General features: G+C 35.5%; 2 protein-coding genes across 6 annotated transcripts in view; one reads left to right on the top strand and one right to left on the bottom strand.

The window, feature by feature from the left end:
* Syt1 (Synaptotagmin 1) overlaps positions 1–1321 on the top strand; it is a 41174-nt gene extending 39853 nt beyond the window's left edge. For all 4 annotated transcript variants that reach the window (XM_089243233.1, XM_089243236.1, XM_089243234.1 and 1 more), the window contains one exon: positions 1218–1321. The gene's annotated coding sequence lies outside the window, so the exon portion shown is untranslated. The remainder of the gene's footprint in view (positions 1–1217) is intronic.
* Positions 1322–4964: 3643 nt separating this feature from the next.
* rdgA (retinal degeneration A) overlaps positions 4965–27854 on the bottom strand; it is a 42935-nt gene continuing 20045 nt past the window's right edge. For both annotated transcript variants that reach the window (XM_089243230.1, XM_089243231.1), the window contains exons 16-28: positions 26162–26332; positions 25553–25575; positions 25345–25439; positions 23090–23223; positions 19448–19520; positions 19055–19343; positions 17511–17554; positions 17202–17239; positions 15227–15347; positions 13652–13688; positions 12052–12151; positions 6654–6717; positions 4965–5189 (exon numbers count right to left, since the gene is read on the bottom strand). In XM_089243230.1, the coding sequence (XP_089099356.1) occupies positions 5164–5189; positions 6654–6717; positions 12052–12151; positions 13652–13688; positions 15227–15347; positions 17202–17239; positions 17511–17554; positions 19055–19343; positions 19448–19520; positions 23090–23223; positions 25345–25439; positions 25553–25575; positions 26162–26332 (1215 nt within the window). In that variant the 3' untranslated portion in view covers positions 4965–5163. The remainder of the gene's footprint in view (positions 5190–6653; positions 6718–12051; positions 12152–13651; positions 13689–15226; positions 15348–17201; positions 17240–17510; positions 17555–19054; positions 19344–19447; positions 19521–23089; positions 23224–25344; positions 25440–25552; positions 25576–26161; positions 26333–27854) is intronic.

The following is a 27854-nucleotide window of genomic DNA, read 5'->3' as shown; positions in this document are numbered from 1 at the left end:
AAATAAACTTCCAGTGAACTATATAACGCGGAATTATCGTAAGCGTAAATTTGTATCTGGTCGGTCCTGACCACGAGCCCACTGAATATTTACAACCATCTCGATTATACCGATAAAGCCATTGGGTGTGAGCCCTGCACCCCCCAAACATTTTTGAATCCTTCCTATATTTTCAATAACTTCACGCCTTTGGATGCATATCGTACTTGATATTGTTTCTAATTTGATAACGCACTAGTCTTCGTTTCAAATCCTCTCTCTACGAAATTATACTAATATACGACCACCTCAAGCAAAGACAAGCAGAGAAAAGAAACGGGAGAAATTGAGTGAAAAACGTTTTTTTATCTATTCACACAAAAACTTCTCAAAGTTTCTTTCTTATCTTAAATTACCCTTTAAGCCCGAGCTCAAACGATCGTGCGGATGAAATGTTATACATAAATGTGAAAGTACGTACGTATGTTTGTTCTTCATACAAATCTACAATTTTAGATCGAGCGTCGCCAAATTTTGTATACATACCACAGGACCGAGATTGAACCGTATAGGCTACTTTAAAAGTTCGTCAGAGTAGGGTAAATGCCCGAAACGGGCGGAAAACCCGTCGGGTAACAATGGTTTCTGGGCTCCAACAGTCACTTTCAGAATGTTTACTTTGGGGGTTACCGTGGTTCTTTAACAATGCGTTTCAGCCATGTATATGTCTTTACAGCCTTTACAATAGTTTGTCACTTCTTTTATTCTGCCAGTATTATGTATAACAGTTTATTATAATGGCTTGTCACTTTTTCAAACCTCCCAGTAATTGAAGTATATCCGGGAAGCGACGGGTAATCTTGCCAGTACTTAATAAACATTCATGTTTTACAGTACTATATTCTCAGGGGTCTGTCAGACTTAGTTTTATAGGTTCCTATTTCTGTGAAAATGATATTTATTGTTATGTGAAAGTAATCCATACTTGAAAAATTACTTCTATTTTGCGGAAAAGGAGCAATTTTTTTGTTGGAAGCGAAACAATCTAGTTAATTTTGTGCAAAAGATATAAGATTTAATATCTATGATTATTTGTTAATTTGCATTTTGTGAAGGGGGCCATTTTCCAGATTCGAAATTTTATGAAGGGTCTGGAAAACGGACCCGATTTTCGGCTGGGCAGACTCCTGCCTACAATAGATCTGCAAGACTTATTAATGCAAAATTTTCTTTTTCAGACATCGGTGTTACGTTTTTCAACCATGCTGAGGTAACAGGCACAAACATTCAAAGACGACTACATTCTATCTATAATAAAAATACATGGAAAAAAAAAACAGAATACTATAACATGGAACTTCCGGGCATTGAAATATGCGTTAAGAGTTGTTTTCTGTCCAAAAAGTATAAATATATATATGTGTATATATATATGTAATGTTCATATATATATACATAAACGTATGCAGAGGAAACGAAAAGTAGTCCTTGTACAAAAAAAAAGAAAAAATATTACATGAGTTAGCTGTATGTTATTTCGTGGGCCTAAACTACGTAGGCCGTTGTATATGATAAGTGTACTGTTGACGTAACTTAATATTATCCTCAGTTGATGTTGTGTGTTTCTTTGAAGAAATTATATTCGGTGTAGTAAAATAAAAAAAAAAATACCGTGTATACTTATAACCTGAGTGTTTAAAACATTAAATATGACAGACTTTAAATTTTATGATGTTGCATATCACATGCGTGAAATTCGAGAGAGTTTTAGGTACCAAAAAAAACCAAAAAAAAAACAAAAAAACCTGTGATGTGTGTGTGTTGTGTGTTTTTTTATAATTTCCAGAAAAGAAAAACCGAAAAAAAACCAAGCTGAGAGTTCTCATTTGCTAATCAGTTTTTTTGTATGAACAGCTCGCTTTGTTCGCCATTTTATTACTTTATTTATCATTAGCTGATCATGTAATGAGAGGGTTTTTTTCAGTCGTTGAATCAGATATAGAATATTTGCAAGACAGAAGTACACACACATATATATATAGAGCTAGCTATAGTTAGCTTGTTCATATAAATGCTAAAAAAAAATTTGAGATAACAAAAATACTACGTGTCTAGTAGTTATGATTAGCTATTTTTTACCACAAAAAAAAAAAGTACGGTGATAAAAACATAATGAGCTATATTATGTGTCAACGCACATGTCGTTCCGTTTAGATGTAAAAAAAAAACAGGGATTTGGTAGCATTGAAATTTTCGTACCCCCGTTAAATAAAGCATATCCTAAAGTAATATGATAATATCAGCAGGCCCGCGCTTGAGTTCAAAAGTCCTAGGCCTGTGTAAACCCACCGTTTATTATGAGGCTAGAAAAAAAAACAACCTTTATCTTAATACAGTACAAATTAAATATCTATAGACTGATAAATGGTGGAGTAACGAATGGTGAATATTAGGCCTAAATAAAAATTATAAGAATTATTTTCATTAAAAAAAAAAAATTAAGCGTCATGCTACCATTTTCTATAATTTGTAAATTCAACATTAATGACATGTGTGAAGAAAACGTAATATCAAATAAATTATAATAGTAACCATAATTTTACTAACAGTAAATGCATGTTAAAGTGAAAACATCCGCATCATGAAGTAAAAAAAAAAAGATCAAAATTTTGTTATCTCAACTCTTCTGTCATGTAATAATGTAATAATAATCAAAACGTCACGACTGGAAATACCTGGATAGAAATCGGTGATGTTTTATCGATTACCATAAACAAAATAACTAGATACATTGATCAAAAAATATCGGCATTTAATCGATCAAACATCACCGATTTCTGATTTTTTTTTGTCAATGTTATATTTATGTTATTATGTTATTTTGCGCAATCCGTTTCCTCTCCAGCAGCAGCTGAAAAATGCATCGCAAAATATATATATAACATAGCCTTGAGTTACCCATAATGGTAAATAATTAAATGGAGAATAATAATAATAATGATGATAATGATTTTAGGAGCGAATTTCCCCGGCAATATAATTAGCGTGTATGTCTCGGCAATGAAAAATTTATTATTATTTTGGAAATGAAAATTAAGCACTCGTAAAATACTCTACATTGTGTATAACGTCACGTCGCCCGTCAAATTACCAGCGCACTTTTTGTGTATTTGTGTAAATGTGCCTTGTTACATCCCCATGAAAAGATGCTGCTAGAGATAATGTCGACCTTAGTGAGGCAAAAAAAAAATAAACCAAAAATGGAGTTTCTTGACACTTGGCTCTTTTTCAATAGATCATCTCTATCCTAGATTTCGATGAAAAAAAAATGCATTATATTTCCTCTCTTTTCCTCTCTTCTGCAGTACATATACATGCATACATAAGTATGTGATATTATAATATATTTGAAATAAATTATTATATATATAAAATAATATATATCTCACACGGCGGATGCGCAAATGTTTTTTCATGAGAGTTGAGAATAAAAAAAAAAAAATCCAATTTAATGTTGTCTTTAACATGAAATAGATGATGTACGTGCATAATAATATTTAAATGTATCTTATGAATAAAGTACTCGTACTGTGTGAAGTGAAATCTACGTGTGATTCTTGTCTCTATTTATTTTTAAAATCAAAATACACGGGACGAATAATTTTCGGAGAGCTTTGAACGGGAAATATAGATTGCAGTAATGGTATAAATGATCGTGTGTAGTAGATAGTAGTAGTAATTAGACTGGTATTACACTATGAAACTTCTTGAGCTTTTATAAAACTTTTATTCAAATTTATTTTATATATTTATTCAAATATATTTAAGCTAACTTTTACAAAGCACGCCTTTTATCAAAGTTGACCATTGCAATATAATATTTCTCTGCAAAACTTACTTTATTAACCCTCAGAATCTCAGAATGCTCCAATCATCCACAGATGATGAGTAGTAGCCTGCACAATCATCCTGTGATGAAGTGAATTTTTTTTTTTTCTTTTTTAACATGAAGTTCGTAAAATGAGGTATAGATGGCGTACGCATACACGTTTTATTTTTTCTCAATCATTTTTTTTACAGATTTGCTTGTACCAAGGATGAGTGTGCATTGTTGAGTAGAGGTAGAATGTCTACTTGCCACCGATCACTAAATTGTTGATGATCGTGGGTTCGAACACAGGTTCTCTGTTTGTATCACACATTTTCTTTGTTCGATTGTATTACACAGTGAAACCTGTGTACGAACGGAACATCATGAGACGGAAATAATATTCCATTTTAGACATGTTTCCATTTTATAAAGGTACACAATTTTCAAGTTTTGTAAAAGTTGGAAAAAAAACAACAAATTAGCCTAGTGATTACATTCGCTCGAATGTAACCAATACGCTTATCGGTTGAATTTTTCAAGTATTATAAAAGAACTTTTATCATACTTTATAGTGTAATCCCGGCTTTAGATAAGTTTCACCGTATTTGCGACGTATGATTGAGTGCCATCTATCCTCCACTAAAGACATTTGAAAAAAAAGGGAAAATTTTTACTCTGCCGTTTTGAGAGAATCATTTCGCTGTTCCCGCAGCCTTAGGCCAGGATTGCACTATAAAAATTTAATAAAAGTTATTTTATAAAACTTGAAAAATGCAACCAATATCGCTACCATGGAGCATATTCTTATTGGTTGTTTTTTTTTCAAGTTTTGTAAAAGATATTTTATCAAACTTTTATAGTGTAATAGCAGTCTTCGGATGAAAGATCAAAGAACTTTTAAAGTGTAACAACCAGCCAAGGCCGGTTCGAACACGATATAAGTTCACCATGAAATGATCTTTGGTGAGTTCACTGAATTCGAGACTTATCTGAATTCTTTAGGGGTCCTGGACAAATGCCCCATCGACGATGCGGATGATGTGGATGGAAATTAACTGCTGGTGGCTATGCAGTAGTAGTAATAGCATTCACGAAAAAAAGAAGCAATTCAATTCTAATACAAAATTAGTTTAATGCATTATTATATTAATTTTCGTATCACATAGAACAACAATGAAAATTAAAAAAAAAAATAATACACGTTTCAAAAAAATGTGACGATTGAATCAAAAAATTGTTCATTCTAAAATATTCAATACATGTTCCTTCTATAAAATATAAAGTTTTGGTTTATTTCTTAATTTTCGGATGCTTTATACCACAACAGGATTCTCCATTGCTATTGACGGAAATGAAAAAGAAAATTATCAATAAAAAAAAATTATTTTCATTGGAACTGATACACCGTACACAGGGTGTCCTGTACGTCCTAATTCGCCCTTTATCTCATCGACCGTTTTTCGTAGAGGCATGATTCCAGTTTAAAATATGCTCGAAATGTGTTCAGAAATCACCCTGGAGCAGTTTTGAGAGTGAAAGTACAGTGTGTCACTAAATAAAAAAAAATCTAAATTTTTTATACGGTCCCCCGTCCCCTTACTTTCTTGTTGAAAGTTGTTGCCCTGTCTCTTCTGTGTCCAACAAAAAACATTCCACGTTTCGAAGTATAATATCCACTGAGATATGTGAATTCAAAAATCGGAGAAAAGTCGGGAAAGAATAGCATGAATTAACGGGAAAAATTCTTCTTTCCCCCCATTTAATCTCAAAACTGCTACAAGGTGATTTTTGAATACATTTTGAGCATTTTAAATTGAAATCATCGCTCTATGACAAACGGTTGATGAAATAAAGGTCGAATTAGGACTTACTGGACACCCTGTATATTTACTAAATATAAGAGAATGGTATAATAAATTATAGAAAAGGAAGCGAAGCAATCTAATTAATTTGGTGAAAAAGATATAAAATTTTATATTTATGATTTTGTAATTTGCATTTGGTTATAAATTATGGATTATAATGAAATACAAGTCTAGGAATAAAATGAAACAATACACAGAGAGAAATTTTCATTTGGTCTCGAACTCTGGTTTTAAATAAATTGTAATAATAAGAAAATATAAATGATTAGATGATTTCAATTAAAAAACAATTACAAAAATTAAATACAAATTCAGGGAAAAATGAAAATTATCATCAATGTTCATTCAACATTAAATGTCAAGTTCAAAATTTATAATAATATATCAAATACCTTCGATTCACGGCTGAATACGACAAAATGTAAGAATTTTCGTGGACGTAAAAAACACTAAATAATTTTCATGATATTCATTCACATATGTGTGACACACTGATTATAATATGAAGATTATAGAACAATATTAATTCTTAGGCCAAATATGAATAAAAAACATTATAAAAAAATCAATTACATGCACATAAATATAGTTGTATTGTTTTAAATTTCTGCAGAGGTTAAAACGGCGCTAAACCATTATTAATAGTTCTTTAAGTCTTTTATTGTAACTGAAATGATGAAATATTTCTATCAATGTTGTTTGAGGACAGCATAAAATTTTCCAATGGGCCAGATTGGCCCGAAGCCCAGAATTTTTTCATTAATGTACGCGTATATGGTTATAATTGCCTATCAAAGTCATATTAACTATTGAAATTTCCAGTTGAAAAGCATTTTATTAATAGGATCAACAATCGTTCAAAAGTGTTTTGTGAAGAAAATAAAATGAAAAAGATTATAGAGAAATGGCGAAAAATATTCAAATTCTGGAAGGCTTACTTTCGAGGTATTCAGCGAGAACTTTATCACCCACCATATCAGCAAGGTGACGAGCTGTTAGACCCTGCGAGGAAAAAAGCACTATTGCAATGTTATTAATTATAAAAATGCTAAATTCATTCGATAATTTTCGGTACAGTCAGACCTCGGTATAATGTCTCCCCTTGAGAGACAGAATGAAATTAAATACAATTTTGATAAGGGAGCTGACTTAATAACGTGTAAGTTTGATTTGCTATAATAATTATGCTGGAAGGGACCTTCAAAAATTGGTGATATAAGTTGAATTCACGTTAAAAGAGTGATCGACGTTACACCAAGCTGTTACTATATATCTTCAGGCTCCATTTTAACGCAAATAGTGTTTTAAAACAGGAAAGCAGACATAAACACCTGCAAATATGAATAATGATAAAAATTCGTCCGGTTTAAACACTTCAATCTATGATTGAAATTCATAGTCTCTCCGGATAGATCCTATTCAGACGAATCAAATATCTGTTATGATAACCAGTCAACGATACCCGTAATTGATATTGATACGTTTAAAAGTTTCAAAACCCAGATTGCCGTCGTGTACTGCAATGAGAGGAGCTGAATATGTATTCTCATCCAAAGCCAAACTTTCAGGCCGGTCGCCCGTTGGAAGCGACAATACGCGGCAAGATGCTGGCTGTTGTTACGCGAGTGGCGTCTGGTCCGACGACGAAGGGCGCTCTGACGTCATTCAATGAAAGCGACTTCTACCAACACCTCCTATAGATAAGAGGTGGGAGATCTTTGAGAGAGAGGATCTTATCTATAGAGGGTGTTGCTTCTACATGCTACTGAGTACGAGTGTGTCCGTTAAATAATCTTGAAGAAATATTGAAAAGCTGAAATTTGTGAGAAAATTTATTAATTAAATTTGTTAATTTATTTATTGAAATCCAGTCTTGATGAGAAATCTGACACAAACTCGGAGAAGGCGTTCTTGTTGTAAATAAATGACTAATTATGCTTAATCAATCACTACGTATTATCACAACCCATGAACGGCAATTATAAAATCTACAGCTTCCATGTTCATGCGGGAGAAGAGAGAGAGTCTAAGGAGAAGAGAAAAAAAACGGAGTGCGGCGCGAAAACAAGTAAATGACACACACAGTGCTGAGTCTGCGCAGATAGGACAAGAACCGTGTGATACCCACACAGGAATCGGAAATTCTTCTTGCGAGTGGCAATTTTAGCCGGAAACCACTAGCTGAAGATGACGGATAATGGACGAAGTTCTCGTACCTTCTGTGCAATGGGATCAGTCCTGCGAATACAGACAATTGCGCGCGACTTATTTATCGCTTCAAGTCACTGCCTAAGAACTACACACACTTTTCCAAGTTAACATTCTAGCAGGAACCTTTAACGTATAAGGAACATGTAGGAAAGCCGCAAAGAGCTACTGTGACCTCCCATGGAGGCCCGAAACCCAACCCATTCCCCCAACGCATCCGCCACAAAGTTCACCCGAAAAGTCCGAGAAAGGCAAGAGGTCCCAGATGTATAACAATTAGGGCGGTCCATCACCAAAAATGTTACACATCTGGGACAAAAAAAAAATTATTTGTCTCTAAGTGAGAATATTTGGATTCGAAATTCAGAAGAAAGAACGGCGTAAACTAAGCTTTTCTTTCCAACAACTCTTCTTCCCCTCATTCACGTTGTTCTTTCCCAAATTTTCTCAATTTGTTGAATTCAAATACCTCAGCGAATATTGCATTTAGAAACATGGAATTTTTTTTCTTTTCCTCAGGAGATACAGGGCAAGAATTTTCTAACTGTAAGTTAAGAGGACGGGAGAGGGAGACGAAAAAAATTTAGATTTTTATTCTATTTTATGACACAAAGTTGGGAAAGAGCAGCACGAATAAACGGATAATTCTTCTTCCCCCTCATTCACTCTCGAAACTGGTACAGAGTGATTACTGAACACATTTTAAGTATTTTTTAAATTAGAACCATACCACTACGACGAACGGGTGATGAGATAAAGGCCGAATTATGACTTACAGGACACTCTGTATACTTGGCAAAAGAGATTAGAGCGAGAGAAAATTCTGGCAATGGAAGCAACGCACTTTATTTGATTAGGATTTTTAGCTCGGTGCTCATAAATTTACGAGATTACTGCTAGGAAAGAAAGGTATGGTGTCGCGAGAAGGAGAAGGTATCTTCTTGCATATTTGATGAAGGGAACGGTGAGGAAAAATGATCTCGATGTCGAAGATATCTTGCAAAAAAAAAAATAGCAAACAGCTTCTGCGTCGTAAGAATTCGATCGCGAAGCTTCCGGAGGCAGAGAATATAAGAGTTTTCCATAAATAGAATTACCTGATGGAATGAGGCGTCACCACCACTACCGCTACTACATTGGTGGATGGTTATACTGCATGTCGGTACAAACGTACGGGCGGTGAAATCGATCGATAGCTAACTCGAAAGATGTGTGTGGGAGTGAACGTGGAAATCACTAGCATGAAAACACCGCTTCCCACGCGTGTATGGCGCTTCCCTTTCTGGATATGAGAGCCTCGTGTAACATGATCATGAGAACTAAAGCGAAAATATTATGAGTGAAGGGGAGAATATTATATACCTGATGACGAGGTTTCTCTCGGTATTATTTCGAATTGAAATGAAATTACTATATATGATGAAATCAATTTTATAGTAGACTTGTTTTGGTACGTGTAATGGTGTTCCACGAAAAGCGTCCGAACGAAATGAAAGTTTCATGGATGGTCCTTGGATTTATCCTTACATGCGTGAATTTTTGTCTTAAAATTTAAAATAAACATTTTTCCCCCATCTTTTAACCCTGGTAGTTCATAATTTTTATTTGTTTTTTTTTAAATTTAAAATTTACCATATTTTTCTACGGATTACAACAGAAGAAAAAATCATTTGATTTTTATTTATTTACTAGCTATAATACCCGGTGCTGCCCGACTTTGCTTCAGTTGCTGGGAGGATTGGAAAAGTGACAAACCATTATACACATACATATTACACATACATACTGACAGGATTAAAGAAATGGCAAACCATTGTAAAGGCATATACATGTCTGAAACGCATTGGCAGGGAACCACGGTAACCAAAGTAAACATTCCGAAAGTGATTGTTGAGGACGAAGAAACCATTGTTGTCCGACAGGTTTTCGCCCATTTCGGGCATTTGGCCAGCTCTGACAAACTTTTAAAATAGCCTATCATTCAAGTCGAGTTCCATTTGGTCAGACAAACGCACAGAAAATCAATTTTATATACATAGATTTATTCATTTACTTATACGACATTGTTGGCCCTGGGGCCTCGAACACGGTTAGGATATCAGAAGTATCAAAGTTGAGATGACCATGGAAATCTTATATAAACGGGGTTAATCGAGATTAAGTTTGGACACGGAAACTCGTGGACAAATCGGGTGGATTTATTTTGGATGGATTCGAGTTTGGCGCTATGTTACTGGAAGTGTAGGGGTCCCAGATCTCAGCGGCGTAGGAAAGAACGGGAGGGATTTAAGATTGGTATCAGAGTAATCTGATATTCCGAGTGGAATGTTTAAGGTTGCGGCGGAGGAAGAAAAGTTAGTTGAAACACGTTTCTTTTAAAAAATGTCAACATGTTTGTTTCAACGTAGGTCGGCCGAGATTATGACACCGAGGTATTTCATTTGAAGGGAACTTGGAATAATGTTAAATTATGCTGTCAGATTAAGGGAAATAATTAACTATCGATTGGTTTTAGTTCATCAACTATACGATGCATGGAAAAGTTAAAGTAAATATGGGAAAAAAATATCAGCAAAAATATTGATGGTTTCAATCCCGTAAAATAATAATTAAGGGTAAAATAATAATTAATAATATACATGTTACTGTAAATGTGATTTATCATATCGTAGTGTTATACATAATAACTGGTTGTTATGCATTCTTACCAATCTTCTTGCTAAGTTTGATAAATTTATCACTTTCACCGGTGAATATGCATAATACCCAAGTATCGTTGATAAATTTGACAAACACTTGAAGTTTATCGCCTTTGTCTGTGATTATGCATAATACCCTAGTGTAATTGGTGAATTTGATGAATACGAAAGAAAAATTCCAAATGAGTCTTGTATTTGTGATGAGTACAGTCGGGCCCCGATATAATGATAACAAATTTTACGATCGTACCCCAATATGATGATACAATACATGTATGAATTATGTCAGTGAAAGTGATAATTTCTGAAGTTCTTAAATTCACCAACGACGCTTGAATACTGTAACTATGCATAATCGCTGGTAAAAGTGATTAATGTAGGAAAATTTATTAAATATTAAATTTGTCAAAGACGCTACGCTTAGGTACTATGCATAACTGTCGCTAAGAGTGATAAATTAGCGAAATTTATCAAACTTACTAAAATGCTTAGCGATTATGCGTAATATCCGGATTTATCACATTTACCGTAACACACACACGCACGCATAGCATTTTACTGTCGAACCGTTGATTCTAGAGGTACACTTCCACTTAGAAAAAGCTTCCAAATGCGTAAAAACCGTTTTACTCGCATTTGACGCTGTTTTTTCCCCGAATTTCCTCCGTTTTTCGAATTCGAATATCTCAGCGAATACTGCACTTGCAAACATGGAAATTTTTTTTTGTTGGCATCAGAGCAAAAACTTTCTAATTGGGGGAATTCGGGCACTCAGGGACTACATAAAAAGTTATTTAAAAAAAAATTATAATAACTTTATAACCCCTTGAAACATATAACATCATGAATGACATATCTGAGTCATTCCCGTTATTTGGATACTTTTTTTAATTATATGTATACGTATAGATCAACGGTTCACCAGTGAAATGCCATACGTTTTCTATGCACCCTGTATAATAGCGTACGCGATCTATACGTCATTCAAAGAATTTCATCTTTGAAGAAAAAAATTGGAATCATCCCTGGATGATCGAGCACGTTACTAAGTTAACCATTCTTGGATGATGGAACCACGCTGAGAGGGGTTAGTTTTAGAATTTGTCTTTCGAACACCCCTCACAACCCCACATATAGCGAGAAGTACCTAACTTGAATTGCCATCTTCGAAGATGGTTTATTCTGTGGTAAGGAAGTAAATCCAGAACTTCACGGTCACTACGTTGATAGGGTGTCAAAAAGACATTTGAAAAAGACTGACAATGTCTTCAGTTTTAAACTTGCGTGTCTTCGAATCATACATAATAATCGTATAATTTTTTTTTGAGGTAAAAATTGCTGAATGAGTGAGAGATAACTACAGAACTGAAACGCACACGCACGCACATACACACAGAGAGATAAAAATATCGTTTCGTGTCTTAAATACCTGTTTGTCCAAAATACCCGGAGAACATCCTGCGCACACTAGCACCGAACAAGTCGCTCGATCTCCTCTCGTAGCAGCACGGTGTAGAGCCGTCTGATACCTAAAATAATAATCCCCAGTAAACTTACATTTATATTAACATACAACTTAATTAAAGGATGTTCAACCTTTTGGAGAGTGCAGCTTCATTGGTTTGAAAAAGTGTCGCGGGCCACTTAAGTGGTCTATAAATGTTCTGCGGGTCACTTTAGTCATCTAGAAAGGCACTGCGGGCTGCTTAAATGATCTGGAAATGCGCTACGGAAACTTTAACTGAAGTCGGAATGTGCCGCGGGCCACTTAAGTGATCTATAAATGTTCTGTGGGTCACTTAAGTGATGGGAAACTACATCGCGGGTCAATTAAGTGATCTATAAATGTTCTGCGAGTCACTTTAGTAATCTTCTTCTTCTTCTTCTTACCAGGCAGGGACCTGGCTCTGTCCCGCTAGGGATATTAGCCATTTAACTTTAGTAATCTAGCAACGCGTCGCGGGCTGCTTAATTGATCTGGAAATAAGCCACGGATCACTTAAATGATTCAGGAATGGGCCTCAGACCACTTAATTGAAGTGAAAATTGTGTAGTGAGCCATTTAAGGGATTCGTAACAGCACCCCAGACATGGACCTGAGTCCCCACCCGCCCAACATTAGCCACCATCTCCATAATAACTTATAGAAATATTAAGTTTAAGCCCCCTCCACCGCCCGAATAATTCTAGCCCTCAAAATATTTCCAATAACTTTACGGCTGTGCCCCCACCACAAGTCGTTTAAGTCATCTGTAAATGTGCGCCCCTGTTATCTTAAAGTGAGCTAGGAATGTTCCACGGGCCACTATGGTGATGTGGAATGGCACTCCAGATCCTTTGAAGTAACTACAAATGTGCCCCAGGTCAATTAAGTGGCCTGTAAATGAGCCCCAGGTCAATTAGGTGATCTGTAAATGTGCCGCGGCCCACTTAATTGAAGTGAAATGTGCCCCGCGAGTCAGTTAAGCTACCTGGAGTAGCGTCACAGGTTCTTCTGTAATGCGCCACGAGTCATTTAAGTGATCTGAGAATGTGCCGCTTAGTTTATTTTGAAAAAAAATTAGGTTTGTGGTCGCGGGCCACGTCAGTTGACTCCGAGGGCGCCCACTTGGCAGTAGAGCCATGGGTTAGAGCCGCATATTAAAATGATGTTGAATTTGCATAAATTTGAAACATTCATTCATAAAATCCACCAGTTGAGTCTGATTAATGATTTGTTAATTATCTCCTGAAACAATGCGTCATGCCTTTGCATAACTTCCCGTAAAAATACTTCTGCATCTATAAACCCCCCCCCCCCACTGCTATTTAATAATAATAATGGTTATTATAAACTAATCTAATATCTGAAAAGCAATCTAATTATCCATATTTGGAGACTAATGGTTTTTTTCTCAGATTCTTATCGGTATAATTTAAATTACAATTATGCCCGGAAACGCGGAACGCTCCATTTTAATGACGTTAAAGAACTCAGCAGCATGTCTCTAATACATCGTTTTTTGACCATTAGGGCTGTAAGGACTCACATAATGCCATCTTGGACATCGAGTAATTCTTTAGGTCCTGAAAAGAAGAAATTATTATCTTAATAAATGAGAAATTTCTTTAATAATATAATTGGATTAAAAGGAGGGAAAAATTAATATTGGATTCTGTAAATAAGTACAGGGTGGTTATAAATAACCTTAGACACGTATGTAACGCCCATTCTAATGGTATTCTTGGTATGTAGGATATACAGTCGATACCCGTTTCAACGAATGCCGTTATAGCGAAAATCTCGTTTCAACGAATACCGTTATAGCGAAAATCTCGTTTCAACGAATACCGTTATAGCGAAAATCTCGTTTCAACGAATACCGTTAGAGCGAAAATCTCGTTTTAACGAAAAACTTTTCTGTTTCTCGAGATAAGTTTACATAGGAAAAAAATGTATAAACCGGGCACGGTAGGCCAGGACGATAAGATACTCGAAAGTACCAAAGGATGTGTAGAGGTGTCGCGAATTCGACACCCGGTTCGTCCTTGTCAGAAACTTTCCCGACATAGGAGTAAGTACAACAGAAACGGTGACATGACCACTGGGAAAAGATTGCTACAAGTCCCACATCGAGGGGTTAGCGCACTAACCTCTCGGTGAGTACAAAAAAAAAAAAAACGTCTGACGTTCGGAATCGGCAATAAATTGTAGGTCCCGGTCTAATTAGCAGCCCTCGTGTGCAGAAAATGACCATGGTGTAACAAAAATGATCGAATGTAAAAACCTGGAATTTCTTTATAACTGAAATTTCGGTATAACGAACTGATTTCTCCGATCGCTTGGAGTAGATTATAATGGAATTCGACTGCATGAACTATGGGGGAGAGATTCAATATATATATATATATATATATATATATATATATATATAATAAATAGTTCAATTGTGAACACCTAGGGGAAAAAAGTGTCGTTTTTCTATTGCAGTTATTTTTTCCCCTATTAGTTGAAATAAGGTATATACAAAGTCTCAATGAAATACGTTCACCCCAGTGATAGTAACTCGTCGGAAATTTCCCATATTCGTGGGAAAAATTGCCCAAAATTTATCTAAGTGGGAAATTCCTTAGCATTTGTGGGAATTTGTGGGAGTTTATTAAACAGAAGAATTTTTTGAAAAAATTAAAGAAATTAATGCAGTGCAATACTTTTCTATTGTAAAATACTTGATTTGTCCCGCTAGATGACAGCACATTTTTCGGAATGCGTGGGGACAAATTTAGTCAAAAGGGAAATTTTGCTGGAAGAGGTTACCATCACTGGTTCACCCCAATGTGGTCTATGTAGGTCAGAGTAGTGTCCTATGTAGCGCCCGTTGTGGTGGACGTATTTCGTTGAAACTTGGTACATACGTTATTTGGACCATAGGAAAAAGATAATGTGATAAAAAGCGCCATTTTTGCAGTAAAACATTGAATTATTTTTTATTGATTCTTTTCCCCATGGTTCATATATGCTATATACAAAGTTTAATATATATGTCTTCATCAGAATGGGTGCTACATACGACTGAGTGTAATGCTAGTTTATGTGTAGCCACCAAGTATTGCTTCGTACTTACCATAAAAAGCAAGATATTTCACGACTTCTACGTTGCCGATGAACGCCGCGTGATGTAAAGCGGTTCTGCCTTCGACATCCCTGATCGTCATGTCTTGACCTTCCATGTGCAGCCTGGCTAACTGTGCAATAAAGATTTAAGGCAATATATACGTCTTTTCACAATGAGGTTTCTTAGCACGTGATAGAAATGGGAAAAATCAAGAATTTCGGTCGTTGATATCCCGACGAATTTTTTCCCCCGAACAATTCAAAAAAGTTTATGGTGTCCCAAAAATTCATAAAAATTGACGGAATTCTCACGCGGAAGATTTTTTTTTTTCCGTATAGAACAAAAAAAAGATAGTTCAAGTTTTTGTCTAGAGAGGATGCTGCTGCACGATCACTGCAAACATGTAAATCAGAGTGCTATAAAATACAGGGTGTACGATTAACAGGTCATTTCTGAGTTTTCCTATTACTGGAGCTTACATAAGGTTTTCATTGCGATGTTGACATCGGTGGATAAAGTACTAGTGGTAAAATTGTTTTAACTTAGCCACGAATCTCGTGCTGAAGCTTTACGAATGTTTCGTACACAGTTGTGATTGAAGAATGGTTTAGGTACAATCGCTCCTACCGGACTGGTTTTCGTGCGCCCTCTCCCGACAAAAATTTGAATTATTTTCTTTTTCCAGAGAAAAACACCTTCCTAAGAATAACTTTTTTCACAAACCGCATTCGAATGCACAGATTCCTTCAATTTTAATGAATTTTTAAAATATTTACGAATTTGGGATATCCTGTAAATTAATTTCTGTACAACAGAAAGAAGGTGCAAATTTTATTGATTCATATTTTTCATTAGATTGATCATATAAACACAATCAATCAAATGTGATTGATTCGAATGTTTTGTTCTAGTTGAAGTTGTAGAAGCCATGTTATATAGAAAAAAAAATTCAGCTGTTTAAGTTTGAAAATCACACCCTTTCGTTCTCTAAATCAATCTGAAGAGATTGTCCAATGGAGAGATAGATGGCTTTATTTCTCAGCCCAAGATATCAAGGAAACAAATATTTTACGAATATTATGCGGAGATGAACTCGGAAAGAAAAGTCATCTGGTCTCTGCCGGGAATCGAACTCAGGCCCTATTGCAAACCGGGCATTACTGGTGAAACGAACATGATTTCCTTATGTAGTGAGACCCTTTTAACTTCAGCAAATGGCCCCCCCCCAGGTGGGATGGGAGTGGGTGCAAACCGCCACTTTGCAAGGGGGCCTTGGTTTAAGTCCCGGTGAAGACCAGATTATTTTTCTGTCCGAGTTCAACTCGGCATAATATTCAGAAAAGATCTGTTTCTTGATTTTGTACAATGCTTAAGAGCCTCCAGAAGAAAATAAATAGAAATTTACAAATGAATTAGTTTTCCTGATCGTTTACGTTTTATAAACACGCACAATTTATTGCAACAACGAGGAAATTAGCATAGTAAATGATTACATTCAATACATTTTTATATAATGACTAAAAAGTGCTTGTGAAAGTCTAATTATCTTATACGAATTAATTCGAATTTGGGATAATTCGTACATTTTTGATGACCCTTTGAGCTTTGAATTTACCAAGTACCAAGTTCAACTGGATTTCATTTTTATACTTTCTTTAATTATTATTTTAAAAGGGTGAAATTATCTCTTCTCTTGACGGCTCTCTATTTTTCGTGTTTCACTGTGACTTAAGAAATCAACCGTAAAACTTTCATTCTTTTCCAATACTCTTGTGTATGATCCGCTGTCCAATGAGAAATCAAAAGAAACAAGGGGTGAAAAAAGAACTCGTAATGCGCCATTTAACTTTCCGAATAACTTCACCTACAATATTTTATGGGCTTTTATTATGAGAAAATTCTTTCTCTCATCATAATACCTATTATTATTTCGGTATTGGTGAGATGGAACGATGAACATGTGGTGCGCGAAATGCTTACTTACCCTGACTACATTCCCCATCATAGCGGCTCCAATTACTCCTGAAAATAAATAAATGAACGGAAAATGAGTGAAGCGCGCGCTGATGATAAAGATGTAAAAGTAAAAACACAAAAATATTGTAAAATGAAACACACGGAATCTCTTGTATTTAATATACAAAACTGTTTAAGGCTTTTGGGAGAATCACGTCCACTATATGTTTATTTTGAAATTATATAGCAAAAAATACCAAATAGTGTACGCAGTTCGACTCTTGGAAAAAAAGATTCACGGGTGCAATTTGAATGTTCGATGATGATGGAAATTTACCTTCGACGCAAACATCAGAAGCAGTCGACAATTTTCTCGTATCCCTACCAAAATAAAATATGATACGTTATTAACACACACATATCAATATTTATAGATTCCACAATGTTATGTTAATCAATCAATTCAATACTCAGCATAAAGATGATAATAAGGTAAATAACTTTTAAACAAAAAATACAGGATGCGTCAAAAGTTCATTAAACTTTAAAACTTAACCAAAAAGGAACACAAATGATGATAAAAATGATTGTGGTTTTGAAAAATGAACCAAGAGGGAAATAGCATTTTATTTATTTTTTTAAATAGGGAAAATGAATATATTAATTAATTAGTTCCAGAAGTCAGCGAGATATTTTTCTTCACTGCACAATTTGCTTCCTTTTGTTCATATAAAATTCCCCCCCCCCCCGCCATCTTCACCAATTTAAATTCGAAAAATAATACGCTTGGAAGTTTGCAACCCTATTGATTGGTATCTTGAAGTATCCAGAGGAGGAAAATTCTGAGGGAGGGGGGGGGTGGCTATATAGATACCATGAATAGTATTACGTGGAGAAAAAACATATTGTCAATATTTAAAAATATGTAGGATGTTGCACTTTAGTGAACACGGAAAAGTGCATCCATTATGTATCATTTTAACTGACCTCTGCTGTTTCTAGATGGCGTTTGTGCACCTGTGCTTGTATGTGATTTTGTATTGTTATCGTATGCCTGTGAATTGTCTTTCCATTTTGGCGATGTTTTTGAAACACCCTGTATAGAACTACTTAACCGCACACACTGGTACCTTCCTCTAAGCAAAAGTCATGTCGGAATGCTCGTTTTCAAATGCATGTATGGCGTTGACATATTTATGTGATATGGACATGTTTATGGATATGATTTACATAGATTAGAACTGTTAAAAAATTCCATTCATTGTTTGCTAACTTAACTTATTTTATCATGTTGCAGACTTCACAGCAATATGTGTCTCCCCCCCCCCCCCAGAGTAGAAAATCGTTCTTGCTTGGGTTGTCAAGAAATAGGAGGCATGGGTACCTTTGAGCTATTCTGCTGGTTATTATAGGAACTTCATGCACAGCTCACAAGTAAAAATCGAATGTTTGGGAGTTAAAAGCATCTATGACGAAACGAGGTCAAAATATACAATATCTTTATTTGAAAAATATAAGGAACTCATATGTTGCCGGAGAGCAACACTGCCAAATAAAGGGTTAATAGTTCTTTTGACGTAATCTAGTGGAAGGCTGCTAAAAAGTTTCAGAGCGGCTCTGGTATAGAACTCCTGGAAATCCCAGGCTGGAACATCTGCCCTATTTATGCGAAGTGTGACATCAGTGTTAAAGCTACAACCATTAGCTATTCCCCTATGTCGTTTTTCGATTAGACGTCACTTAGAACAAAAAACTGGTTTTGTCACTCTAAGATGGAGGGCGATGAATCCACTTGGTATATTACAGGTGTCTTACCTCCGTATTAGAAATCTAGTCAAATTGTTTGGTTTTATTTGTATGTGAAGCGGATATAGAACTTACCTGATGCTGTTGGTCCCACTGAATCCACTGACAGCGCTTGCCAAGGAACGTACGCTCAGCGATGAAGTCATAGATTCACCACTTGCATCGTCCGTATCGGCACCCTCATCATCTTCACCAGCTGAAGGTTGGATTCCAGCGTGAGAAGTTTTTACTTTTATTGAAGGCTCATCGATGTCAGTGCCGATAGTCTCAGAAACGATGTATAAATTTTCATCCGATATATCTGCCGCATAGTATAGCTGTTCCTGAGCATGATCGATACGATAAAACTTGTCCTCTGTGCAAGCTGGAAAGAAATTCAGATTACAACGTGTTTAATATTTTTCTCTCGTGTTAGTCATGTGAAACATGTATAAAAAAAATAGAACGTTTTAAGTATGTGTTGCTTACAATCCAGAAACCACCATTCGAATGGTTGATCCACCTCTTTCTCTGTGGCATTTTCTTCTTTATTGGCCTCTTCCTAAAATCACAAAAATTCAAAAAACAAACTATTGAAATTATTCCCACTTCTCTCTCTTGTTTGATTATTCCCACCGCACTTTTATAATATGATAGTGATTTTGCAACCTTGAATATATATATATTTGTATGAGCTCATGGTGATATTTGTACCCAATATTACCTTCATAGTAATGTTTAAGAGCATTCCCAATAGTATAAAAAAGGGAACTTTTGTAATGTAAATAATGTATGCGTGTAATTCAAATGTGAATGTCCAGCACTGTCAACGGAGTCTCTGTTTGATTATTCCCGTCGCAGTGCAGGCTCTGTGTGTTTTCTGTGTGTATATATTGCATATTCTGTAAAAGGAAAGGGAAACAAAACAGCCCAGCACTGAGGACGGAGGACTTGTTTCTTCGTTTCCCGTCATAGTGGAGGCTCTGCATATATTTTTTGCATATATTGTGTATTTAGACCATTCTCAAATCTCTCCCACTTCAACATGCCAGCTTCTTCTTCTTTCTTGCCCACAAGTCTTTTCCACGCTTCTTTCGAAATCCCAGGCTGCGGTCTCCGGCCCTTATGTGCTACTGGGCGCACGTGCAGTTTTTATCCCCTAATCATTGGGTTCAGCTGTCCATTTCAGTCTTGTACGTTGCATCAAGTTGATGGCTGTCTTCATGGGGAGAACGACGCGAGTGATTCCAAACTTGCGAGCACGGGGTAAGGGGAGAAACCACTATAAATCTTTGCTTACTTTTCCGACACAACTCTGCCTCTTTTATTTTATGGCCCGATGTAAAAAAAAAAGTTTGTGACTCTCTATACGTATGTAAGTAAATAAGGAGTAAGACTTTTATAAGACATGTGTGTGGGCTATAAGTTGACATAATTTTTTTCCAGGGCTTCGTTGAGGAGTATATGAGAAAACGAAATACGTGCTGAATTCATATTTAAAAAATCCCGCTTTCGGTCCGTAATATTTTGCGGTTCGGCTGCGCAGTCTTAACAGCAATATAAGTGATCATTGATAATTTTTGTCGCACCACAGCCATTTTCTGCACACGAGGGCTTATTAGACCGGGACCTACAATTTATTGCCAATTCCGAACGACAGACTTTGTTTTATACTCACCGAGAAGGTAGTGCACTAACTCCTCGATGTGGGGTATCCTCCGGTAGCAATCTTTTTTCTGTTGTCATGTCGCCGTTTCTGTTGATTTCTTTGTCAGGAGAGTTTCTGACAAGGGCGAACCAGGTATCGAACTCGCCATACCTCTAAACATCCATTGCCACTTTAGGCGAGTATCTTATCGACCTGCCTACCGCGCCCAACATGTGTCCGAGAGCAAAGAGATGTTCGGGATAAGGGGGGGGGGGGGACTCTATTTACAGCAGTGTGTGGTTCTTAACCTTTTTTCCTTCCCTCACCCCCAGTGCAATGCGCCTTACCTACCTTTGCATAATGAGTATTTTATCTGTAGGAAAATCCGGTTTCTTTTTTTGTAATTATATTAATTATCCATTAATTAATTTCTATAAATTCTTTTACTTATTACTTAAGGCATTTTTCGGCTATTGCTACTGTTTAATTTTGACTTATTATTTTTTTAATTAATTCAAAAACAAAACTAAAAAAAGATTTTTTTGACATATAGAAAAAAATTTCATCACACACTTCATTTATTGATTACAGCCGCAATTAAACTATAAATTAATATTTCTTTGACACTTGACAAAATTTCTTGACGTTTTTCCTGAGTCACGTTGACAACAGCCCCCCCCCCCCTCCGCACGCGGGGCTCATGAATCAACTGCTTTGCTTAAGTTCGGCTGAAATCTGTATCATCACATTTCGATTTCTAACTTATTGGGCATGACCTCTTTTTTCATCACGACTCTTACTCGGTAGTAATTAAGATCAAAATAAATAAATAATGTGTGTGAGTATAAATTAATTAATTACAGTTATATTTTTACTTTCAATCCTTGGTTACCAGATTCGAATGCTAAAAAAGGAGGACACCTGCGCGTACCCTTAGTGACGTAATTTTTCCCAATTTTCACAACAGATGGCGTCATTATTCTGATCAATGAAACCGGCCACACGCACAACAATAATTTTTTCCCAACGAAAACAAAAACCGCAAAAACAGCAAAAACTCTGGGAATTTCGATGGCTATTGGTAGGGTTACCAGATTCGAATACTGAGAAAGGAGGACTCCTGCGTTCACCTTTAATAACGTTACTTTTCCTGAAATCCATGACAGATGGCGCTACTGACCTATAAAACCGGCCGCATAGCAATTCTTCCCACCCTTAACAAAACCCTTAAAAAAAGCAAAAGCAAAAAAAAATTATTGGAATTTTTTCGACGGATATTGGTCAATGCGTGTGAAAAGAACATAAAAACGTTCATATCTCAATAAAAAAAAAAATTCAGAAAAAAAAGGCAAAACAATTCCGAAAACCAGAGGAAAAAAATTGAATTTTTCGAAATCTAGGAGGATGTATGAAACGACTTAAAAAATGAGTCTAGTAACCCCTATTCAATCAAAATCACTGCGATTTAGTATAGGAAACAGTGCCGCCATCTTGCGTTAGAAGAAAGAACAACATTGTGATTTTAATCCTTCATATTCACGAGGGAAGCTTTAGTGTGAATACGGTATGAATATACAGTAAACTCCGAAGTGTTACGCGATAGGTAGGACCGACGACAACCGAGTAAGTCGAATTCACATAAGTCGAGGTACAGTTTACCATAGAAATTACATAAAAATATTGGTTAATCGGGGTCAAACTTCTTTTGGAAGAACTTTCTTTATGGCTTGCTATGACTGTAATGCTATGGTGATCTTCTATGACTTCATTAAATCTAACACTTGCGTTGTCATTGCAATCCAGTCCAGTAAAGAAGATTCCACTAAACCGGTGCAAATGAAAGTCATGTATTTAAGTGCTTCGAATGTTTCGGTAAACATTATAACATCTTTGCCCATTGAAAGAAATGAGCTGGTCGTGTTTGGAGGCAAAAAAAACAAAACAAACCATAACATTCATATCTTTCAATTAATTCTGAAGTTTAGAAAGTCAGACCAGGTGCATTGTTATCAAAAGAGCAATATCATCAAAGATTATCACAAGCTGGCTTTGGACATTAGGTACGAATTGTGACCTCTTTGTAAAAATAAAAGATACCAAACACAAAGCCTAAGGATTCCACTTCTAAATACCCCAGCAAAGTTTTCACCCTTAAAAACTGTAGACTCTTAAAACTCACTGTAGTTTCATCACATATCACGTTCTGATGGAATAAAACAACTATTTGCATAACTAATCACCTGATATAATCTCTACTATTTCAGCAATAATCCCGTGATTGTGATTGAATTTCAGAAATGTTCGTTTTTTCACAAAAAATCACGTAGCTCACGAAATCGCACAACTTGAAGTATTACTGCATGGTGTTTTTTTATTTTCATAATAATTTGTTCAAGATTTAATTTAATAAATATAAATTTAATTTTTGTATTTAAATAATTTTTATTTGGGAAATTTAAATAAATGGTATAATAATAGCTTACACTTTTCGCCGACGATTCCTCTTTGGTATCTCCCTGTAATTTACTTTGGACTTCGGACAATAGAATCTCCACATTGGCTTTTATATCCGCTAAGACTGTGTCAATGCTTATGCTTAGCGTGCCTAGTGATGTAGCTGGAAATTAGAACGTAAGAAAAATAAATCAAATATTTTATACTGTGTGTGCTATTTATTTCTTCTTATAATTAAAGTACCAGGCCCGAAACATCCCGAACATGCTCAATTTCAAGCATCATTTGCGTGAAGAAAATGAACGATAGTTTTTTTAGTTTTTGTTTCATAGTTAATCATTATGAACATTGTTTCGCACCACCACATGCGTGAATATCATGTGATATGTATATCCATTCATTATTTTAAAGAGGTACTTTATATTCAAAGAGAGAAGTTTCATAAATTCGAGTCTTTCGACACAAAATAAAAACCCCCCTCTCATTTGCGAAATATTTTTCTAGTGTCTCAAGTGTTTTCGTGGACATTCAAGGAGGTCTTTATGTCTTTCGGTGAATAGCGACTCCACCCGAACGGATAGGGTGCGAGGAACATTTGAAGACTCTCTTGGGTCGTAAAAGTGTCATAATGTTCTAGCCGGACGTTTTATTATACTACTCAAATAAAAATTATTCATTGTGGAGCACAAAGTAAATATAGCACGTAAAGTCTGCTATGAATATATTGTGTTATCGTCGCCTTTCAAGTAGGAATGATAAGTCGAACTTCTAAATTTGAAATTAACGATATAGAGGCAATACTTAAAAAATTAATTAATCAAATTTAATTTTTAGAATTTTTTGTAGTTGCTTGAGAGGAAAGTTTTATAGAAAAATTAGGAGCTTAGAACTAAGTTTTCAATAAAAGTGCTTAAATGGAAAATTGAGAATTTTACTTAAATAGTAAAATGACTATATAGTACAGTGGAACTTCGGTTTACGAGCGATGATTCGCATTATGAGCAAATATTTTGCGTTTAATTTTCACGTAATCAGAACTCGGCTGATGGTCCACACACGTACTGTGGAATTGTGGGTAACACTCTTCCCTACAGTCTCCGGTGTGCATGCTTCACTTGAAAAATGAACACACGTGTGCGAGCGTGACTGTTTACGAAACGAAACTAGACGTAGCATTGTAACCACGCGCGCATGTGTGTGTGTGCGTGCTTAACTTTTTTAAATTCTGCTTGGGAAAAAAAACTGTGGGTTGATTGCCTTATTGAACGCGGCTTTAAGGAACTCGCTCATGAATAAAAACCAACATTTGCCGAAGAGATTTGCTACCTTGGGGAAGATCATGGAACTGGATGTGCACGAGGATGACATTCAAGAACTAGTGGTATAAAATGGGCAGGAGTTGATATTATGTTCCGTTGTATTATTGATTGAGCCGTTCTCATTAGCCAATTTATATGTTATGTAATGACTTATGTGAGTTTTATGTGAATGACTGATTTGTAGCGAATTATCAGAATTTCCATTATTTCCTAGGGAAATTGTGATTCGATATACGAGCGATTCGGATAACGAGCACGTTGGTGGAACGAATTAAGCTTGTTAACCGAAGTTCCGCTGTATTCACAAGAATTGTCCCCTACTTTCCTCAACGGACATAAATTTGAAATTAAAATGTACATAAGTTAAGGTTTTCGCAGTATTTTGATGCTATTCGGGTGTCATACAGTGTCGTCCAGAAGTCTGGAACTGTTCCGAAAAAAAAATTAAAAAAAAAATTATTCTAGAGAGAGATAGGAAAAAAGCTTAAAGAATTTGAAAGAGAAGGTTCCAAAGTTTTTCATTTACTACAAAATTTCTACATGCAAACCTTTAGTGACGCGGCGGATATCCAGTCTTCATAGCATTTCTTGCCTTGATATTCGTAACATGGGTGTTACATCGAATAGAAGTAAAATGGAAATGTAAGTAAGAAAAAAACATTTGAAACCTTTTCTTTGATGCAGTTATAGTGTCCTTAAATTTTCGTATCATCAGAAACATTTTTTGCTTTTGGGACAATATGGAAAATACCCCTCCTCCCCTTGAGAAAATCCCATTGTTCCATTAACTCTATCTTTGTTCGTCTTTGTTATAATCCTGCTCTGTGGTATATATATATATGGTATATGTGTGGTATATGGTATAAGTGTTATATGTGTATATATATTTTTTTCAAAACAGCGTCTGACTTCTGCACCACTTTTTACACAATATAATATCATAGTATTTATTTTCTATTACTTACCCTTGTCTTTTAAAGCTTGTTTATGGTGGTGATGAGCTTCGTAATCACGCATGTTTATTCGTTTGACATCTATTGATAATTTTTCTATGCTCACCCTTAAAAATGTAAAACATTAAAATAACAGGAATGATTTATGCATAAATACAGTATGCATATTTGAAAAAAATAATAGTCACACCTTCAAAGACATAATGTTGTGGGAACTCACTCTTTCTGTGATCTCCCATGCCGCTAAGTAGCGAGGAGAAAAACCATTATAATAAACAAATCTTCATTAATCTTCATAATTGTTATTGAAGAATGATATTTTGAATATATTCAAACAAGGTACAAGAATAAAATAACAGTACACACCGAGGAAAAACCTTAAATATTTTTTTTAAATTATATTCTTCTAAAAGGTTTTAAAAGATATTGATATAATACGTGCCATTTTATAAAATTTTAATTAACAGTGTTAACAATCTGAACTGAGCATTGCTAATACCTTTGTTTTTGCTCTCACTGCACATTTTTATCTTATAATTCAAAATTTCCCATAGCTGATCATATTTTTAACAATGATAGTTTAATTTATTTTATGTCGTGTTTTTGATTTTTACAAAACAAAATACGGTAATTGAATTTTCCCTGATGTTATTTAAGAGGAATAACTGAATATCGATTGGGAGATAGCTTGTCAGCTACACGATGCACTGAACTGTCTACGCAAAGACATTATAATATGATCCAAATATGCCCGGTGAATATCTCTTCATTTTTATGTCAAAAACTAATGAATAAATTCAAATAAGGAAAACATCAAGCGTATCCAAACCTTCGTGTTAGCCACCATGCATACGGTATTTAAACGATCAATCTCGATTATAGAAGGTAATAAACGACAAGGTTCACCATCGACCTGGACAGGAACGGTCCGTTTTGTCACGAGCTTAGCTGACTTGCATTGAGTTATGGCTGATCCATGACCACCGGCTTGAAGAAGTGGCTGAAAATGAACATAATGAACACGATCATCATCCAATATTTTTTCTTTTTTGGTTTCGTGTGAATGGCAAAAAAATTATGAATTGTCAACGAGTTTGTGCAAAGCTAAATCCAGCTTTATTGAGGACACTACCTTAGCCAATATGAAATTCGAATGTTTTACCGTTTCTTTTGAAAATCACGGTTTAGAAGGAATTACAGAGTACATTTGTTAGGGCAGGGGTTCTCAAACTGTGCACTTTTAACATTTGTCAAGGGCATCACGGAGAGGCGGACCTGACAAAGGTTTTCCGAAGAGATTTTTTGTCAAACTGCTCTGGGAAGCCGCGGATAAGCGTTGATTAGGGGCGCCGTGGTTGGAAAATGTTTGAGAACCCCCTGTGTTAGGGTGTTAAATTTGTGAGGACATGCTACTAAACCATCGCCACTTTTTTTAGAGAGTCAAATTTACATTAATGTTTCACCAAGACTCTTGGTGGACACAGAAAGGGAAACTAATTGTTTCGATAGCTCGAGATTTATGTATCTTTTCATCGCGATTTATGCACATACCTGCAACTTTAGAGAAGGATGTTAACTTATGGAATGAGATGGACTTTAATGACATTGAGATGCTCAGTTGTGAAGACTCATCCTGCTGCTACTACTACTAAAACATACATAAATGCACCTCGTATACATTCCAATGCAGAATTTCTAACGAATTGCTACGTGTTGGAATGTGCATGTGCCTGTACTGAACCTACAGTGAAGTTTTTTACACAGAAGGGGAAAAAAACTTCTCGGTAGGTTTTTTAGTAGCATCCTGTTGCTGCAAATTCCTTTTTTTTTGTGACCACGGGCTCGGCCCAAGAGAAACAATCCGAGATAATAACGTACATTATTTTTGTAGCTTGCACAGTAGCTACAGTATAATACACTTACAGAAGGAACCAATGAAAAAAACAAAAAATGAGATGGAAATGAAATTAAACGAATTGGTTCTTTCTGAGATTATATCAGACTAACGATCATTTCTACGAGTATTTTTCTTATTTTTTTTGGCCACGGAGTGGATTAAATGAAAAAAAAAAAATGTAGAACTATACCGTATTTATCGCATATAGGACGAGATATGATTTTTAGAGATTAAAGTAAAAGGAAAGCTGGATTAATTAATGAAATTCCTTATTTCGTTTATTCACAGATAATAACACTAAAATGCAAGTATTAATTATTAAGGTTATTTGCCTGAATGCTATCATCTTTCATCTAAGTTACTCGAACTCTTCCCCCAAAGTTTTGCGACAACTTTCCTCTTTTTCACCGTCACTAAAAAAAAAAAAAACCAATCGTCCTCAGATCCATCGAGTGCATTTGAAATGCAGTATTTCCTGAATGACTTTGATATCATCTTTAGAGGTACACTCTTCCACGGAACTGAGCCCCCCCCCCTCCCCCCCGCAGCAAGCGTTTAAGATTAAGTCCGTTTGATGCTGCCGGTTGCGGCACACACGCGCAACACATTCCTACACATATCGATT

This window comes from Pholcus phalangioides, unplaced genomic scaffold, assembly GCF_987345545.1.
Source record: "Pholcus phalangioides strain wild (caught in Gottingen) unplaced genomic scaffold, Ppha-v1.0 ptg000015l_1, whole genome shotgun sequence".
Taxonomy (NCBI): Eukaryota; Metazoa; Arthropoda; class Arachnida; order Araneae; family Pholcidae; genus Pholcus; species Pholcus phalangioides.
The sequence above is the reverse complement of the archived record's forward strand: the minus strand, read 5'-3'. Positions and strand labels throughout refer to the sequence as shown.